The sequence below is a fragment of the Nerophis ophidion genome, linkage group LG17, assembly GCF_033978795.1.
Source record: "Nerophis ophidion isolate RoL-2023_Sa linkage group LG17, RoL_Noph_v1.0, whole genome shotgun sequence".
NCBI classification, from domain to species: domain Eukaryota; kingdom Metazoa; phylum Chordata; class Actinopteri; order Syngnathiformes; family Syngnathidae; genus Nerophis; species Nerophis ophidion.
In genome coordinates, this window is record NC_084627.1 from 23,245,603 (window position 1) to 23,266,594 (window position 20,992).

At 41.3% G+C, this 20,992-nt stretch overlaps 1 protein-coding gene across 1 annotated transcript in view; it reads right to left on the reverse strand.

The window, feature by feature from the left end:
* Positions 1-15,036, reverse strand: part of LOC133536233 (Golgi phosphoprotein 3-like) — a 28,132-nt gene extending 13,096 nt beyond the window's left edge. The window contains exons 1-2 of the mRNA XM_061876611.1: positions 14,596-15,036; positions 9,134-9,265 (exon numbers count right to left, since the gene is read on the reverse strand). Coding sequence (XP_061732595.1) covers positions 9,134-9,265; positions 14,596-14,805 — 342 coding nt within the window. The 5' untranslated portion in view covers positions 14,806-15,036. The remainder of the gene's footprint in view (positions 1-9,133; positions 9,266-14,595) is intronic.
* Positions 15,037-20,992: the final 5,956 nt, after the last annotated feature.

A 20,992-nucleotide genomic window follows, 5' to 3' on the forward strand; every position in this document is an offset into this window, starting at 1 on the left:
ATGGAAACGTCTCTGGCCAGTTTGACTAAACGGACAACTTTCCATCGAGTAAGTCACTGTACTAAAGTTCATAATATCACCGGACACTACAGTGTATGCGCAGTTAAGCGAGCTGTGTAAAAACAAAACATGAAATGTGGCCTAATACTTTATGGATACTGTAATATGATTGTTAGTGTTTTTCAGTGAGTACAGGTTATTGTCCTATCACATTGAGTTGTGCTTTAAAAATTCAAACACGACTCAGGTGCTCGCTTTTACGTATTCCGGTAATGTAGCACGCCAATGTATTACTACGATAGTATTACTGGCGGGTTTTGAATGCATTTTTAAAATGATTTAGAAGTAGAATTAGTTGCTCTCTTTAGCTGCATTGCTAGTCATCTATAATGAGACGATTTTTATATGTTTGAAAGGTAAAAAAACAAAATACTTCTGTCTTGTTGTTTCTCATAACGTTTGTGAAAGACAGGCAAAATTCCCCAAAAAAGTGCAGTTCTGCTTTGAAGTTTTTTCACAAATGATTTCCCTATAGCTTCCGTTTCTCTAAGAGGGCTCATTGGTGGTTATAGCACTTCTTGCTGCTCTGGCATGCACATGACAGCATGTAAACGCATCTGGCGAGTAATTTTTTTCCACAGCCTTTTTTAGATTGTCATTTATTCACAATCTTTTTTAAGACAAAAACATGTTTTTTTTTTTAATGCATTCTTACAAGTAAATATATGAGAGCAAAAGTCCGCCGACAATGGAGCTCATGGGAGTCGCTCTGTTATGCCTCTAAAGCGCTTTAAGAAAACATTTAATCACCTCCATCAAAATGTATTATACACACTTTAAGTATAAATGTGACATAGTAACAGGCACATTTATAGCAAAACTTAATATTTACGTATTTTGTTCATTTTAAGCATGCGGCTGTGCAATAATTTAAAAACCCCATCACAATGCGTTGGGGTCAACACAGTGAAACAGGGGTTAGTGCATGTGCCTCACAATATGATGGTCCTGAGTAGTCCTGGGTTGAATCCCGGGCTCGGGATCTTTCTGTGTGGAGTTTGCATGTTCTCCCCGTGACTGCGTAAGTTCCTTCCGCGTACTCCGGCTTACTCCCACCTCCAAAGACATGCACCTGGGGATAGGTTGATTGGCAACACTAAATGGTCCCTAGTGTGTGAATGTGAGTGTGAATGTTGTCTGTCTATCTGTGTTGGCCATGTGATGAGGTGGTGACTTGTCTAGGGTCTACACCCCTCTTCTGCCCATGTGCAGCTGAGACAGGCTCCAGCAACACCCACGACCCCGAAAGGGACAAGCGGTAGAAAAGGCAAAGATGGATGGATCACAATGTTGGCTTTTTCCTTCAAGAACATCACTGATCACTACAGACTTCATAAAAGCCAACAAAGATAAAATATCATTTACTGTACAATGTCTGCTGTCACTGGGATGCCGACTGTTAGGATGTCAATATATTCCCGTTTAGATGAACAATGACTCATAATCCTTGCGAAGAAAAAAGGGGGTGCAACCGCGCGTCTTTTCGTGTCGTTCTCGTCATTTCCGAGTCTAAATTGGACGCTCAAGTTGGCCGACTTGTCAAATCATGTCCTCATCCTTTTACAATGAAGGTGAGAGGCATTATTTATAATGTAAAAAACTAATGTTCATGAGTAATGCAGCAGCTCACCAGCTGCTGTCAATACCGCGACCGTGATCACAGCGCCATTATAGTTTGTCTGCATTAGAGCTTATAATAACAGTATCACTAATGTTTAGTTAATAGTCAGGTCACGAAATATAAAAGGAGTATTATTGGCGGTTTTGAATTGGTTATTTAGTGGGCTTGATGAGCGGAATAGAGGACCTCTTATTGACTTTTTGTAAGCAGATGTTTATTTATGAGTTATTATGCATAAAAAAAAAATACACCGGTCTTTTTGTCTCTCATAATGATTGTGAATAGGAATTTTTTTTTTTAAAAGTTGACCAACTTGTCAAACCATGTCTTCATCTTTCTACTATCAAGGTGAGAGGCAATATTTATAATCTAAAAAACAAATGTTCATGAGTAATGCAGCAGCTCACCAGCTGCTGTCAATACAGCGACCGTGAGTTATTATGCATAAAAAAAAAAATACACCGGTCTTTTTGTCTCTCATAATGATTGTGAATAGGAAATTTTTTTTTTTTAAAGTTGACCAACTTGTCAAACCATGTCTTCATCCTTCTACTATGAAGGTGAGAGGCATTATTTATAATCTAGAAACAAACTTTCATGAGTTTCGAGGTAATGCAACAGCTCACCAGCTGATGTCAATATAGCAGCACAAGCTAGTTAGCTCTCTATGTGATCATGGCACCGTTGTAATAGTTCAATCAATCAATGTTTACTTATATAGCCCTAAATCACTAGTGTCTCAAAGGGCTACACAAACCACTACGACATCCTCGGTAGGCCCACATAAGGGCAAGGAAAACTCACACCCAGTGGGACGTCGGTGACAATGATGACTATGAGAACCTTGGAGAGGAGGAAAGCAATGGATGTCGAGCGGGTCTAACATGATACTGTGAAAGTTCAATCCATAATGGATCCAACACAGTCGCAAGAGTCCAGTCCAGTCCAAAGCGGATCCAACACAGCAGCGAGAGTCCCGTTCACAGCGGAGCCAGCAGGAAAACATCCCAAGCGGAGGCGGATCAGCAGCGCAGAGATGTCCCCAGCCGATACACAGGCGAGCAGTACATGGCCACCGGATCGGACCGGACCCCCTCCACAAGGGAGAGTGGGACATAGGAGAAAAAGAAAAGAAACGGCAGATCAACTGGTCTAAAAAGGGAGTCTATTTAAAGGCTAGAGTATACAAATGAGCTTTAAGGTGAGACTTAAATGCTTCTACTGAGGTGGCATCTCGAACTTTTACAGTGAGGGCATTCCAGAATACTGGAGCCCGAAATGAAAACGCTCTACAGCCCGCAGACTTTTTTGGGGCTTTGGGAATCACTAATAAGCCAGAGTCCTTTGAATGCAGATTTCTTGCCGGGACATATGGTACAATACAATCGGCAAGATAGGATGGAGCTAGACAGTGTAGTATTTTATACGTAAGTAGTAAAACCTTAAAGTCACATCTTAAGTGCACAGGAAGCCAGTGCAGGTGAGCCAGTACAGGCGTAATGTGATCAAACTTTCTTGTTCTTGTCAAAAGTCTAGCAGCCGCATTTTGTACCAACTGTAATCTTTTAATGCTAGACATGGGGAGACCCGAAAATAATACGTTACAGTAATCGAGACGAGACGTAACAAACGCATGGATAATGATCTCAGCGTCTTTCGTGGACAGAATGGAGCGAATTTTAGCGATATTACGGAGATGAAAAAAGGCCGTTTTAGTAACGCTTTTAATGTGTGACTCAAAGGAGAGAGTTGGGTCAAAGATAACACCCAGATTCTTTACCGTGTCGCCTTGTTTAATTGTTTGGTTGTCAAATGTTAGAGTTTTATCATTAAATAGAGGTCGGTGTCTAGCAGGACCGATAATCAGCATTTCCGTTTTTTTGGCGTTGAGTTGCAAAAAGTTAGCGGGCATCCATTGTTTAATTTCATTAAGACACGCCTCCAGCTGACTACAATCCGGCGTGTTGGTCAGCTTTAGGGGCATGTAGAGTTGGGTGTCATCAGCATAACAGTGAAAGCTAATACCGTATTTGCGTATGATGTCACCTAGCGGCAGCATGTAGATGCTGAAGAGTGCAGGGCCAAGGACCGAACCCTGGGGAACTCCACACGTTACCTTAACGTAGTCCGAGGTCACATTGTTATGGGAGACGCACTGCATCCTATCAGTAAGATAAGAGTTAAACCAAGACAGGGCTAAGTCTGACATACCAATTCGTGTTTTGATACGTTCTAATAAAATATTATGATCGACGGTATCGAAAGCAGCGCTAAGATTGAGGAGCAGCAACATAGATGACGCATCAGAATCCATCGTTAGCAATAGATCATTAGTCATTTTTGCGAGGGCTGTCTCCGTGGAGTGATTTGCCCTGAACCCGGATTGAAAGGTTTCACATAGATTGTTAGACGCTAAGTGTTCATTTAACTGCTCCGCAACAATTTTTTCGAGGATTTTTGAAATAAAGGGAAGGTGAGACACCGGTCGGTAGTTTACCATGAGGTCAGGATCGAGGTTAGGTCTTTTAAGAAGAGGATGAATAACCGCTTTTTTGAATGCTAGGGGAACAGTGCCCGAGGAAAGTGATAAGTTTATAATATTTAGCACTGATGGACCTAATAATACAAAGAGCTCCTTGATCAGTTTCCCAGGAAGTGGGTCAAGTAAACATGTTTTTTGTTTTATTCCATTTACACGTTGTAACAATTCCTCTAATGTTATTTCCTCAAAACAAGAGAAACTATTTTGGAGGGCAGTATCCGCCGTATATACCATCGTGTCAGTGTTAATAGAACCCAGTTTTAGCTGGGACGCATTGTCTTTAATCTCCTTTCTAATGACTTCAATTTTCTTACTAAAGAATTGCATAAAGTCATCAGCTGAGTGGGTGGAGCTACTGGAAGGAGTCCCTTGTTAGGTTAGCGATGCTACCGTACTAAACAAAAATTTAGGATCGTTTTTATTACGGTGGATGAGATTTGAGTAATATTTAGCTTTAGCTAAGGTAAGCATGCGTTTATAAGTTATTGTACCATCACTCCATGCTTGATGGTGCACCTCAAGTTTAGTCGTGCGCCATTTGCGTTCCAGCTTTCTACATAATAATTTCTGAGCTCTAGTTTCTTCTGTAAACCACGGGGTACGCTTTTTTGGAGCCTTTTTTAACTTTAGCGGTGCTATGTTATCAATGGTTTCACGCAGGGCGTCGTTAAAGTTGTTAGTGAGGTTATCAATAGAGCCCACATACTTTGGGAATGGTGCCATTACCGAGGGCAGTAGGTCAGCAAGAGTTGTCGTCGTGGCCGTATTAATGTTGCGGCTGCTATAGCAGTTATTATTATTATTAGTTTGCCGAACATACGTCTGAACTTCGAATTTTATAAGGTAATGATCGGACAATACTTTAGTATACGGGAGTATCGTAACTTTGGAAACGGTGATACCCCTGACAAGCACTAGGTCTATCGTATTACTGTTGCGATGCGTCGGTTCATTTATTATTTGTGTGAGACCACAGCTATCAATTATAGTCTGGAGTGCTACGCATGGTGGGTCCGATGGGGTATTCATATGGATATTAAAGTCCCCCATTAATATTATATTATCGGCGTGTGTCACTAGATCAGCAACAAACTCTGAGAATTCATTGATAAAGTCCGAATAGGGCCCTGGGGGGCGGTAGATAACAGCCAGGTGTAGAGGCAGCGGTGTGACAGACCTCATAGAAAGCACCTCAAACGATTTATATTTATTATTTATGTTAGGACAAGGTTAAAGTTTTCGTTGTATATTAGTGCGACCCCCCCACCCCTTTTAAGAGGACGGGCAATATGCGCATGTGTAAAGTTAGAAGGACATGCCTCGCGCAAAAAAGTAGTTTGGTTTAAGCCAGGTTTCGCTGAGACCGATGACGTTAAGATTGCTGTCTCTGATGATATCATTAACTAACAACGTTTTGGGAGACAATGATCTTATGTTTAAAAAACCTATATTATAGGTAGTAGGCTGTTTTAGGGAATTTTTGATCAAATTATCCGTAGTAGTAATATTAATAATGTTGTGTTTATTATGCCCAGTGCATTTAGTATAATTACGACCATATCTAGGAATTGATACAACGGGAATTTTCCGATTGTTTGTTTGTTGCTTTGATAAACTGCACACATCATAGTTAGCCACCTCAGTAAAACACATGTCCAACTCTGAAACACTCAAAGCAGAAAAAACTTGTTCTAATTTAACTGACTCCTTACCCAGACCAGTAGTCTCGCATCTTCCATTTAAATCCGGCTTCAGGATGGAGGGAAGTGGTGTTCTGTGGGGATTAGCCTTCTGCTTTGTTTTTAGCCCCGCTCGGCATCTGCGTTTCCGATCACACCGCTGGTGTCTGCTCCGTAGACGGCCCCCGCTGCTACTACACTCCCCTGCTTCACAGGCCGCTGGATGTAGCCGTCGAAGTATTCCCGTGCTAGTTAGCAAGTCTAGCAAGCACGCGTCTATCAGTCCAAAACGGCCCGATATGTCCACATCCAGAAGTGTCTGGCGGTCGTACGTGATCACGGAGTGACCACGATGTGAGCCAGCCATAAAGTTATAATAACAGTATCACTAATACATGGTTATTAGTCAGGCCATGAAATATAAATGGAGTATTGTTGGCGGTCTTTGAGAGCGGAATACAAGACTCCATTGTAAGCAGACGTTTATTTACAAGTTATTATGCATTTAAAAAATACACCAGTCTTTTTGTCTCATAATGATTTTGAACAATAGAACATTTGGGAAAAAAAGTGTGATTCCCCTTTAAGGACGCTGTGATAGGTTCCAGCACCTCAGCGACCCCATAAGGGAAAAGCGGTAAAAAATAGATGGACGGACGCAACCATGATGTTTACACAAATGACTTTCTTCTGGCTTCTGGTTAGTTAAGACAATGTATTTCAACCTTTTTTGGGCCAAGGCAAATTTTTTGCATTGAATAAAGCCAGAAGCACACCACTAGCAGAAACCATTAAAAAACGAAACTCAGTTGACAGTAAAAAGTCGTTCTTGCAATTGTTGGATATGACTTTAAACCATAACCAAGCATGCATCACTATAGCTCTTGTCTCAAAGTAGGTGTACTGTCACCACCTGTCACATCACACCGTGCCTTATTTTGAGTTTTTTGCGGTTTTCCTGTGTGTAATGCTTTTGTTCTTGTCTTGCGCTCCTATTTTTCAGGCTTTTCCTGTTTTGTTGGTGTTTTCCTGTAGCATTTTCTGCCGTAAAAGTTATTCCCCGCATCTGCTTTGTTTTAAGCAATCAAGACTAATTAAGTTGTTGCTATCCTTCTGTTTGGGGAGATTGTTGATTGTCATGTAATGTTCGGATGTACTTTGTGGAGGCCGTCTGCTCCACGCGCTGTAAGTCTTTGCAGTCTTTTTTTTGGTATTTTCCTGTAGCAGTTTCATGTCTTCCTTTGAGCAATATTTACTTTGTTTGAGCAATCAAGAATATTTCAGTTTTTATCCTTCTTTGTGGGGACATTGTGGATTGTCATGTCATATTCGAATGTACATTGTGGATGCTGTCTTTGCTCCACACTAAGTCTTTGCTCCACACTAAGTCTTTGCTGTCGTCCAGCATTCTGTTTTTGTTTACTTTGCAGCCAGTTCATTTTTAGATTCGTTTTTCATAACTACCTCTAAGTTTCAATGCCTTTTCTTAGCGGCACTCGCCTTTTGTTTATTTTTGGTTTCAGCATTGGATACCTTTTTTACCTACAGGCTGCCTCCCGCTTATTGTGATCAAGACAAACCATGTTCCCAGACATCTACAAAGCAATTAGCTACCTTCTGCCACCTACTGATCCATCCATCCATTTCCTACCACTTATTCCCTTTGGGGTCGCTGGTGCCTATCTCAGCTACAATCGGGCGGAAGGCTGTGTTCACCCTGGACAAGTCGCCACCTCATTGCAGGGCCAACACAGATAGACAACATTCACACACTAGGGCCAATTTAGTGTTGCCAATCAACCTATCCCCAGGTGCATGTCTTTGGAGGTGGGAGGAAGCCGGAGTACCCGGAGGGAACCCACGCAGTCACAGGGAGAACATGCAAACTCCACACAGAAAGATCCCGAGCCCAGGATTGAACCCAGGACTACTCAGGACCTTCGTATTGTGAGGCAGACGCACTAACACCTGTTTCACCGTGCTGCCGCCACCTACTGATATGGAAGAGTATTATATGATTACTCTGCCGAGCTCTAGAGAGCACAGACACTCAACAACGGCACATTGTTTGCGGACTACAATTACTGGTTTGCAAAAAAATGTTTTTACAGGGATTAGGTGGAATTCCATAATCTCCCACGTAGGGCTGGGCGATATATCGATATACACGCTATATCACGGGTTTGTCTCTGTGCGATATAGAAAATGACTATAACGTGATATTTCAGTATACGTTCTCACGCTGTTGCTTTTAGCTGCAGGCATTACATGACAGGCTCTCCTCGCTCTTTTCTGTCTCAGCTTCTCACAGACAAGGGCACTTTCTTACATAGGTCACATACTGTCACGTCACACATCACATACTATACGCCCTCACCCAGCAGAGAGGTAGCAGCATGGGTAACGTTAGCTGCGATGCTAGCGGAGCCATGTGATTGCTAATACGAGAGAAAGAAGGTGCGAATGAAGAAAGAATGAATTCCCAAGAAAAACAGCAGGGGTCCATAGTCTGGCAGGGGTTTGGTTTCAAGTGGGAATATGTCAAACAGTGTGGGCCAAAGGCGTTGCTATAAAAAGTAGCATCACTGCTAATATGTAGCATCATTTCAAAAGTCACCTGCTAGAGAATGAAGAGAATTTCATAACGTCCGTAGTAACCTACAAAATAGCGAAGGACGAATACTATTTGATTTCCTATTATGTAGCTCATTTATATTTCACACTTAAAATGTCTCTGACAATGTTGCACTTTCTGTTTTGGAAATGACATTAAAGTTTGTGCCATTGCCTAATAACTGTTGAATAAATACAGTTTTGGTCAATAGACTTAGTTGTGATTTCCTTCTCTGCATGAAAGTTTAAAAGTAGCATATAATAATGCAGTATGAAGAAGAATGTTTTAATGTAGACACATATAATCATCGTACGGCTGTGATTATATGCATCAAGTGTTCATTCAAGGCCAAGGCAAAATATCGAGATATATATCGTATATCGCGATATGGCCTAAAAATACAGAGATATTTAAAAAAGGCCATAACGCCCAGCTCTACTCCCACACACCGATTGTATCTCATGGCACATTAGTGTGCCGTGGCACAGTGGTTGAAAAACACAGTTAAGACACCTAATGCTAGTTATAGCACCACCTGCTGCTCTGGCATGCAGAGGACAGCCTGCAAACAACACCAGGTAAAGTATTTTTCAGCAGTTCCTTTTTTCTCTCCTAACCTTCCGAGAGAGCAGACTTTTTCTCCTCATGCCGCAGGCCTCCAGCTGTAGCCTTCCCCGGAGAGCCAACTCGATGAGCATACACCCTCGAAGGCCAGAGGAAATACAGTCATTCCAGAAAGAAGTGTAGCCCTAAGGAGGAGGCGGAAAAAAAAACATTAGTTTAAAAAGGTGTGCTTATTAGCTCGCCGATGTGTTGGTGTTGTAAGCATTTCACCAATCTCACGCACTTTGCAAATTTGGACGCTATCTAACAGCAAAACAGTCTCCGAACACTGAGTAGATGGCATCAAGGCCTATTTATCCAAGCGTGAGGGTTGGGAAACCAAGGTGTTTGGCGAGGGAAGTTTGGATTCAGGCCGGGTGGCCTATTTCAAGTTACAGGTAACCCTACATCAGGGGTCACCAACGCGGTGCCCGTGGGCACCGGGTAGCCCGTAAGGACCAGATGAGTAGCCCGCTGGCCTGTTCTAAAAATAGCAGCACTTACCAGTGCGCTGCCTCTATTTTTTTAATTTTATTTATTTACTAGCAAGCTGGTCTCGCTTTGCCCGACATTTTTAATTCTGAGAGACAAAACTCAAATAGAAATAGAAAATCCACTTGATCTTCACTTGTTCAAATAAATGTATTTATTTTTTTACTTTGCTTCTTATAACTTTCAGAAAGACAATTTTAGATAAAGAACACAACTTAAAAAGTATTTTAGGATTTTTAAACACATACACCTTTTTACCTTATAAATTCCTTCCTCCTCTTTCCTGACAATTTAAATCAATGTTCAAGTAAATTTATTTTTTTTATTGTAAAGAATAATAAATCAATTTTAATGTAATTCTTCATTTCAGCTTCTGTTTTTTCAACAAAGAATATTTGTGAAATATTTCTTCAAACTTATGATTAAAATTCAAAAACAATATTCTGGCAAATCTAGAAAATCTGTAAAATCAAATTTACATTTTATTTCAAAGTCTTTTGAATTTCTTTTAAAATTTTTGTTCTGGAAAATCTAGAAGAAATAACGATTTGCCTTTGTTGGAAATATAGCTTGGTCCAATATGTTATATATTCTAACAAAGTGCGGATTGGATTTTAACCTATTTAAAACATGTCATCAAAAATATATATTTATTGTGAGAAATCATTAAGATATTCAGAGTTTCCACAAAGATAAATGTTATTAATTATCAATAATAACAGAGTTAAGGGTAAATTGAGCAAATTGGCTATTTCTGGCAATTTATTTAAAGGCCTACTGAAATGAGATTTTCTAATTTAAACGGGGATAGCAGGTCCATTCTATGTGTCATACTTGATCATTTCGCGATATTGCCATATTTTTGCTGAAAGGATTTAGTAGAGAACATCCACGATAAAGTTCGCAACTTTCTGTGCTAAGAGAAATGCCCTGCCTCTAACGGAAGTCACAGACGATGACGTCACACGTGTGGGGGCTCCTCACATATTCACATTGTTTTTAATGGGAGCCGTCAACAAAAAGTGCTATTCGGACCGAGAAAATGACAATTTCCCCATTAATTTGAGCGAGGATGAAAGATTTGTGTTTTAGGATATTGATAGCGACGGACTAGAAAAAAAAAAAGATAAAAAAAAAAAAAAACGCGATTGCATTGGGACGGATTCCGATGTTTTTAGAGACATTTATTAGGATAATTCTGGGGAATCCCTTATCTTTCTATTGTGTTGCTAATGTTTTAGTGAGTTAAATAGTACCTGATAGTCGGAGGTGTACGTCCACGGGTGTCTTGACGCCAACGTCTCAGGGGAGTCGACGGCAGCTTTATGGACGGCACAAGCTCAGCTTTTCTCCGATAAGAAGCGACTTTTTACCACAATTTTCTCACCGAAACCTGCTGTTTGACATTCCGTCGTTTTTCATGTTTGCTTGACCGCGCTCTGATCCATAGTAAAGTTTCACCTCCAGGAATTTTAAAGAAGGAAACACCGTGTGTTTGTGTGGCTAAAGGCTAAAGCTTCCCAACTCCATCTTTCTACTGTGACTTCTCCAATATTAATTGAACAAATTGCAAAAGATTCAGCAACACAGATCTCCAAAATACTGTGTAATTATGCCGTTAAAGCAGACAACTTTTAGCTGTGTGTGTGTGCAGTGCTCATATTTCCTTAAAACCTGTGACGTCTTGCGTACACGTCATCATTACACGACGTTTTCAAGACGAAACTCCCGGGAAATTTAAAATTGTAATTTAGTAAACTAAAAAGGCTGTATTGGCATGTGTTGCAATGTTAATATTTCATCATTGATATATAAACTATCAGACTGCGTGGTCGGTAGTAGTGGGTTTCAGTAGGCCTTTACAGTTTATATATCAATGATGAAATATTAACATTACAACACATGCCAATACGGCCTTTTTAGTTTACTAAATTGCAATTTTAAATTTCCCGGGAGTTTTGTCTTAGAAACGTCGTGTACTGATGACGTGTACGCGTGACGTCACAGGGTTTTAGGAAGTGTGAGCGGTATGCACACACACAGGTAAAAGTCGTCTGCATAATTACACAGTATTTTGGACATCTGTGTTGCTGAATCTTTTGCAATTTGTTCAATTAATATTGGAGAAGTCAAAGTAGAAAGATGGAGTTGGGAAGCTTTGGCCTTTAGCCACACAAACACATGGTGTTTCCTTGTTTAAAATTCCCGGAGGTGAAAATTTACTATGGATCACAGCGGACATGGATCCCGACCACATGTCAACCAGCAGGTTTTGGTGAGAAAATTGTGGTTAAAAAGTCAGTTCTTACCGGATAAAAACTGAGCTTGTGCCGTCCATAGCTCCCGTCGACTCGCCTGAAACACTGCGCGTCAACACCCAGCCGTGGATACACCCTTCCGACTATCCGGTAATATTAAACGCACTGAAACACTAGTAACATAATAGAAAGATAAGGGATTTCCCAGAATTATCCTAGTAAATGTGTTTAAAAACATCAGAATACGTTCCAATGCTATCCCGTTTTTTTTCAACTCTTTTTTTTTTTCCTAGTCTGTCGCTATCAATATCTTTAAACACAAATCTTTCACCCTTGCTCAAATTAATGGGGAAATTGTCGTTTTCTCGGTCCAAATAACTGTTTTTGTTGGAGACTCCCATTAAAATTAATGTGAATATATGAGGAGCAGTCAACATGTGACGTCATCGTCTGCGACTTCAGGTTAAAGGCGAGGGTTTTTCAGGAAGTACCAAGAGTGGCGAACTTTATCGTCGATTTTCTCTACTAAATCCTTTTAACAAAAATATGGCAATATTGCGAAATGATCAAGTATGACACATAGAATGGACCTACTATTCCCGTTTGAATAAGAAAATCTCATTTCAGTAGGCCTTTAAGTGTGTATCAAACTGGTAGCCCTTCGCATTAATCAGTACCCAAGAAGTAGCTTTTGGTTTCCAAAATGTTGGTGACCCCTGCCCTACATTATTATATTTTATAAATAGTAAACCAAGTTGTGGTAGTAGTTTAGTCAGTAGTTTAGCTGTGGATGTACACTGTATAGTGATGAATCCAATAAACATTTGATTTGATTTGGATTTGACATTAAATTTGCAAAATGCGGTGGCGCATTTTGCAAATTGCGCGCCATTGGTATTGTGCTTACAACAGGTTAACACTTGAAATCAATCAATGTGATTTGATCAACTTAAAACCCAACCGTTAACAAAATAGCACTGTCAGTGTTTTTCCCATCCATCCATTTTCTACCACTTATTCCTTTTTTGGGGTCGCGGGGGGCGCTGGCGCCTATCTCAGCTACAATCAGGCGGAAGGCGGGGTACACCCTGGACAAGTCGCCACCTCATCGCAGGGCCAACACAGATAGACAGACAACATTCACACTCACATTCACACACTAAGGCCAATTTAGTGTTTTTAAAAGCGGCTATTTTGGTGATGATATAACCTGCCATACTTTAAAATATGACGACTTTTGTGAAGCGTTTTTCCTTGTTAGGCAGTGTTGTAAGCATTTCACCAATCTCGCGCACTTTGCAAATTTGGACGCGATCTATCAGCAAAACAGTCTCCCAACACTGCGTAGATGGCATCAAGGCCTATTTATCCAAGCGTGAGGGTTGGGAAACGAAGGTGTTTGGCGAGGGAAGTGTGGATTCAGGCCGGGTGGCATATATCAAGTCCCAGGTAACCCTACATTATTATATTTTATAAATAGTAAACCAAGTTGTGGTAGTAGTTTAGTCAGTAATTTAGTCGTGGATGTACACTGTATAGCAGGGGTCTCAAACTCAATTGACTTAGGGGCCACTGGATGCAAAATCTGGGTGAGGCCGGGCCGCAGGAAAAGATTTCTTAATAAAATGTTTGCATACTCCTTAGCATGTATAGTTGTATAATGACGCACCGCAACTTTTTCTGTGCAAATAAGACACATCGGGGCGCCCTTGTGCTCAAAGAAATATTGCATTTCTCACTTTTCCTGGAATTGTTTTTGCTCATCACTAACCTTTCTCTTCACTGCAGGCTTTGAAAAATACGTTTGGGGTTGTGGAATATATTTGTATTTAGCAGACGCACAAAGAATAATGTTATTTCCGTGATGTGTGTCGTTCCGCTTTTCCTACCTGCAGCTACACGGCGGTCGGCAGGAAAGTACCGGGATAGCGAGCGCAAAAAAGTGTTATCCGGCATCACACAGAAATATATGTAGTGTTCATTGTGTGAGGCAATGCATATTAAACAATAAAAAAGAAATAACGGTTTTTGAATTTGTCCAGGTTATCGAGGACTGTTATTACTGACGGACAGGTGTCGCGGTGTGACTGCAGCCAGGCATGTCAGAAAACCCTCGTCTCCATGGCAACGTCTCTGTCGCTTTCACTCATTTGCTGCTTTTCCACTAATGCAGGGGTAGGCAACCCAGAAATTTGAAAGAGCCATTTTGGAGCCAAATAACACAACGCTGACAAGCTCCATTCATATAAAACTCGCGGGCCGCACTAACATTAAACTTTCATATTAAGGTGGGGGCCGCAAAATAACGTATCGCGGCCCGCAATTGGCCCGCGGGCTGCGTGTCTGAGACCCCTGCTGTATAGTGATGAATCCAATAAACATTTGATCTGATTTGACATTAAATTTGCAAAATGCGGTTGTGCTTACAACATTGGCAAGTCGGCCCACTGCGAGTTAGCCAACTCCAGTGAACAAACAAAGTCACGTCAGTCGTGGCAAGTTGACAAGAAAAGTGTCAAAGTGAGGTAGCAGTTAGTTAGCTCGTAAATCCAAGTGTCACAAACAATGCAGTACATTCTCAGAAAACGGAAGGTTGTGTTGCCATCGTTGCTCTTTAAAAGGGGTTAGTAACAATTTGCGGTTCTGACATAACGCTAATGTTTTCTTTAGCAGGCTAGCTAACCCGGGTGACTGATTTTTTTTTAAAAAGGCAGTAAGAAGATCACCTCTCGGTCCTTGAGGCCCAAAAGCAACACCTCCTCCATTAGTGTCAATCGAGTCTCTTTGGAGTCCCCCTTGTCGTCCTCTTCCTCCTCGCCGCGGCGCGCGTCTTCCTCCTCCCCGTCGGGCTCCCTCTCCCTGTCGGCGGCAGCGCTACGAGTGGCCTCGGTCCTCCGCTGGACGAGGCCCGAAGTTCTCTGCGTCAGAGAGGCCATAGCTGGCGCTGCGAAACGGCACGATCCGGAGAAAAGTGGCTTCCTCGAGTGAGTGGAAAGCCGCCCAGCATGTACGCTGAATGTTATTTGTGTTGAATTTGTGCGTGTGTGCGAAAAAATCGCCCGCGGAAGGAGTCGAAAACAGCCGTTAACAGTTTTAAGCCGTCGGATTCTCAAGCTTCTTCGACTCAGCCTACTTCCTGATCCAACATGGTGGAAGGGGGAGTGACGTCGTCAAATGCTGGCGTGTACGTAACATGAAAGCATCTTTGTTACATTCAAAGCAGTCGGAAATAGCACAACTTTCAAGTATTAACGTTTCAACACGGGGTTTTAGTGCAAAAACACAACATTTGTATTGAATTATACACATAGGGTAGTATATGGCGTAAGTATTTTTTGTAAGAAGTCACAACACAGTGAGTTAAGTTAAATAGACTGACCATACGTCCTCTTTTCCCCGGACATGTCCTCTTTTGCAGGACTATCTGGGCTGTCCGGGCGGGGTTTCTTTAATGACTCAACTGTCCAGCGTTTTGAGTCAGGGTTGAATAAATAAATGTTAAATGGGTTGTACTTGTATAGCGCTTTTCTACCTTCAAGGTACTCAAAGCACTTTGACACTACTTCCACATTTACCCATTCACACACACATTCACACACTGATAGAGAGAGCTGCAATTCAAGGCGCTAACCAGCACCCATCAGGAGCAAGGGTGAAGTGTCTTGCTCAGGACACAACGAACGTGACGAGGTTGGTACTAGGTGGGGATTGAACCAGGCACCCTCGGGTAGCGCACGGCCACTCTACTACTGCGCCATGCCGTTTCGTGTATTTTCAATGTAAGTACAGGGTTAAGAAGTGGTTGAAGAAAACAATTCGTGAGGGAGGGACAGAGAGAGCGAGATAGTGGATTGGTTGTTAATCAAGGCATACTTGGTCAACAGCCATATAGGTCACACTGAGGGTGGCCGTATAGACAACTGAAATTTTGCAAAGTAAAAGTAGGACAGCATACCTACTCGAGTACAAGTAAAGAAAAAAAAAGTAACTGAACGTAAATGTATTCAAAGTAAATGTTACTTTTAAGCGAGGGACACTTAAATGGAAAAAGGTGGTACTCGAAACAAGTGTTCTTACTTGAAACAAAAACAATGAATTGATTAATCGTGAAGATAGTGCACAAATAAATTACATCAGTTTAATTGATTAGTATTTGTTTGTTGTAATCAGCCTGACCTAAGACTAAATAATAATCTTTCATATCTTTTAACAAGGTTTATAGTCTTAAACTGTAAGTAGTTTAGATATAATTAGTGAATATGATTAAAATCAAGAGTATAGATGACAAATTCAGTGTTATTATTTGAGTGGGTCCTGGGCCCCTTTTGTAGTGGAAGTTGGGCCTCAAGGTCAAAAACGTTAAGAAACCCTTCTTTAAAGGTGTCACGCCCATGGTTCATGTTTTGTTTTGGTCATGCTATGTTTAGTTTTTTGGACATTTAGTTTTGTTTTGCATTTCCTTGTTTGCCAACTGATTTAGTTTTCTGTCATGTCTGATCATGAGTTTTGTATGGCCATATTACCCTGAGCATCCTCAATCTTATCTGTTCTCAAAGCTAAGCATTGTCTGGCCTGGTTAGTACTTGGATGGGAGACTGCCTAGGAATACCAGGTGCTTTTGACCTTTGGACTCTTTAAGTTCCTTTTTTTTTCTCACTCTGTTTTGTCACCATGACAACCAATCAGTTCACCTGTCATGTCTCACACCTGCTTTCAATCACGTCAATCACCACATCTCTATTTAAGCCTGTCATTTTATGTTGGTCGAGCTGGCGTCATTCTGACAGGATGGGATGGGATGGGGGGGGGGGTCGCAGGTTGCTGCGGGGTCGTTCTCCCAGGAAAGCAGACAGACTACTCAAAACATGGCGTTCAGGTAAAAACATGATTTAATTTTAACTAAAAAAAGGTACAAACAAAAAGCACTCGCTGCGGAGGCATAACTTGGGAAAAGAGACAAAACTAACACTTTAACAAACTATGAACCTAATGCAAATAAAACTTACTATGACTGGACAAGAGTAGCAAGGACTTTGGCATGAAAAAACTGGCATGGACAAAGCATGAAAAGAAACACAATGACGCCAGGACGACCAACATAAAATGACAGGCTTAAATAGAGATGTGGTGATTGAAAGCAGGTGTGAGACATGACAGGTGAACTGATTGGTTGTCATGGTGACAAAACAGAGTGAGAAAAAAAAAGAAACTTAAAGAGTCCAAAGGTCAAAAGCACCTGGTATTCCTAGGCAGTCTTCCATCCAAGTACTAACCAGGCCAGACACTGCTTAGCTTTGAGAACAGATAAGATTGAGGATGCTCAGGGTAATACGGCCATACAAAACTCATGATCAGACATGACAGAAAACTAAATCAGTTGGCATGGTAAGACAAACAAGGAAATGCAAAACAAAACAAAATGTCCAAAAAACTAAACATAGCATGACCAAAACAAAACATGAACCATAGTCGTGACAAAAGGTCTCTTTGACAAATAGAAGCGGACATAAACTTTTATGGTTTAAAACTATGGGGCAGCATGGTGGAACAGGAGTTAGTGCATGCGTGTGCCTCACAATAAGAAGGTCCTCGGTTCAATATCTGGGCTCGGGGTCTTTCTGTGTGGAGTTTGCATGTTCTCCCCGTGACTGCGTGGGTTCCCTCTGTGTACTCCAAAACATGCACCTGGGGATAGGTTTATTGACAACACTAAATGGGCCCTAGTGTGTGAATTTGAGTGTGAATGTTGTCTGTCCATCTGTGTTGGCCCTGTGATGAGGTGGCAACTTGTCCAGTGCATATGACCGAACACAGCTGAGATATGCTCTAGCACCCCCACGACCCAGAGAGGGATAAGCGGTAGGAAATGGATAGATATAATTATTTATTGTACTCATACTATGGGATAAGGACAAAAGCCCAGGTCATTATTACAAAAAAAGCAAAGGTCATTATTATTATACAGTTCCAGGAGTTAATGTATTTTGGCACATTGCATACGCCATTGCCAAGTAACTGGTGGCCCGGGGCCACATCTGGCTCGGCAATGACACCGTACCAGCCCCCGAGTTCAGTTCACAACTTGGCAGACAAATCTTTTTGCAGCAAATTCTTAATAACACTTGAGTGCTCTTGAACTTGGACCACTGTAAACACATTGGCAGGTCCTTGCATTGAGATTTTAACCTTACTCGCAACCATTGAAAACTAGGGTCCAAATTTCTAATTTACATAATTGAGGCGTTCCCCAAGACACCCCTTTAAGTCCTCTCCTTTTTTGGCATTTTTTTTGTAATGTGATTTATGTAACTAAGGTGTCACTGTAGCTTGTTTACTTCAGATGCAGTCAGTAGTCATTTCTTCCCCTTCTTGTTCCTTAAGGTTCCCTTTTGGGTCCTCTCTTTTTCATCATTTGGGTTATTAAACTGGTGGCCCACAAGTTCAGTTGAGAAAACTTGTGAAAGATTCATTCTTTTGCAGCAGATTCCTAAAAACACTATAGTGCTTTCATAAAGATGATCGTTAACTAGCTTTGTTGCACTAATACTTAAAAACAGTACAGTGCTCCTGTAACACTAACAAAATAATCCATCTGTCAGGCTTGCCACTGACAGTTTGTTTGTGTTTTATTTTTTCCTCTGTGTGTGTTTAGTATTTCCTGTTTTTAGTTCCTGTCAGCGCTCTTATTTTGTCTGTTTCCTGTTTTTTTCCTTGTGGGCTGTTTTCCCTCAGCTGCGGCTGATTGGCACCTGGCCCCACCTGGTGTCAATCATCCTTCTCCTATTTTATCTGCTTTGTTCCTCCAGTTAGGGTTGGATTATTGTCTTGTCGATGTCACTTCTTGTCACTCTTGTCATTGCTGCCTGTCGTGTCGTATCTTGTCATGTCAATGCCGCGTTGCGGTAAGCTATATTTAGTTAGATGTTTTTAGCTTAGTGTCGTTTGTTCCCTGCTTCCAGTTTTTTTTCTTATTATAAGTACGACTTCTATTTCCTGCTAGATACCTGCTAGCTTCCACGCTAGGCCTTTTTGTTTGTTATCCGCCCATTTGCGCGCTTCTTGTTTGTACCCTTTGTTTGGTTTTGTTCTATTATTATATATTAAATCATGTTTTCCTGCAAAATGCCTCCGTCCTTCTCTGCATCTTGGGGTTCGTCACCAACAAACTCTGACACCATCCATCCATCCATTTTCTACCGCTTGTCCCTTTTGGGGTCGTGGGGGGTGCTGGAGCCTATCTCAGCTGCATTTGGGCGGAAAGCAGGGTACACCCCGGATTATATAGACCAAAATTCAATGTCCAATGTAGAGGACGCTGGATCTCTAGAAAATACTATATTATTATATTCTACTGTATTTGGTTTATGCAGCCCTATGAGACACTTGTGATTTTAGGGCTATATAAATAAACATTGATTGATACAAAATAAGAAGGAAGGAGGTCGATCACTCAGCCCATAGCTTTCTGTAAATGTGGCCCCTAAAATAATTTAGCCTGTCCTCAGAGCAGCACGATGGTGCAGTGGTTAGTGCTCGTGCCTCACAGCGAGAAAGTCCCCGTCTCGTGGTGTTTCTGTGTGGATTTTACATGTTCTGTTCTGCGGGAACTCCGGCTTCCTCCCAAAGACATGCACACTAAATTGACCCTAGGGTTTGTGTGTGAATGCTTCTCATTTCTATTTGTTTTGGCCCTGCGATGAGGTGGTGAAGTGTACCCTGCCTTCTGCCTGAATTTGGCTGGTATAGACTTTAGCCCCTCCGTGACACCGAGAAGGAGAAGCGGTAAAAATTGGATGTATGGATAGCTCCATTTCATACTGTGGATATAAACGTGGGTGTCTATGTAATATCTTTTCTGACCACTAGATGACAGCCTGCTTCCACTTAGATAATGTTTCCCTTTTCTTTTCTGTTCCCTAAAGATGCTTCCTCTGAATATAAATCTTGTTTTATTTTGTGTGTGCATATTTCATATTTCATTTGTGTCCTTTCCTAACTCTTGTGCGATGATGTTTGTATTCTTACCTGTCTGTCTGAATCCTGATCACAGTGACCTGCTAAATGTCAGGATAAATTCACTAAACCATGTCTTCACTGGCATGGATCCACCTCTGTGGGTGACGCAGCACATATCCTAATATCCTCATATCCTGAATGTCCTCAACCTGACGTTTGTTTTTTTATTGTCGCTCAAAGGCAGAGAAGCTCCACTCTAGTTTGATTAAAAAAGTGCATTGAATCTACAAAACCCCTAACCAGAGAAGTTGGCACGGTGTGTAAATTGTAAATAAAAACGGAATACAATGATTTGCAAATCTTTTTCAACCTATATCCAATTGAATAGACAACATACTTAATGTTTGAACTGGAAAACTTTGCTATTTTTGCAAATATTAGCTAATTTGGAATTTGATGCCTGCAACATGTATCATAAAAGCTGGCACAGGTGGCAAAAATGACTGAGAAAGTTGAGGAATGCTAATCAAACAGTTTTTTGGAACATCCCAAAAGTGAACAGGCTAATCGGGAACAGGTGGGTGCCATGATTAGATATAAAAGCAGCGTCCATGGAATTCTCAGTCATTCACAAACACGGGTGGGGCGAGGGTCCCCACTTTGTGAACAAATGCGTGAGCAAAGGGTCGAACATTTCTCAACGAGCTTTTGCATGGAATTTAGAGATTTCAACATAATATCATCAAACGGTCCAGAGCCCATTAGCAGCAATGCCCATAATTTTCGATCCCTTAGGCGGTTCTGCATAAAAACTTCGGTGTGTAAAGGATATCACCATATGGGCTCAGGAACACTTCAGAAAACCACTGTTAGTAACTGCAGTTTGTCGCTACATCTGTAAAGTCAAGTCACAACTCTACTATGCAAAGCAAAAGCCATTTATCAATAACACCCACAAATGTAGCCGGCTTTGGTGGGCCGGAGCTCATCTTAGATGGACTGATGCAAAGTGGAAAAGTGTTCTGTGGTCAGACAAGTCCACATTTCAATTTGTTTTTGGAAACTGTAGACATTGTGTCCTCCAGACCAAAGAGGAAAAGAACCATCCGGTCTGTTATAGGTGCAAAGTTCAAAAGCCAACATCTGTGATGGTATGGGGGTGTATAA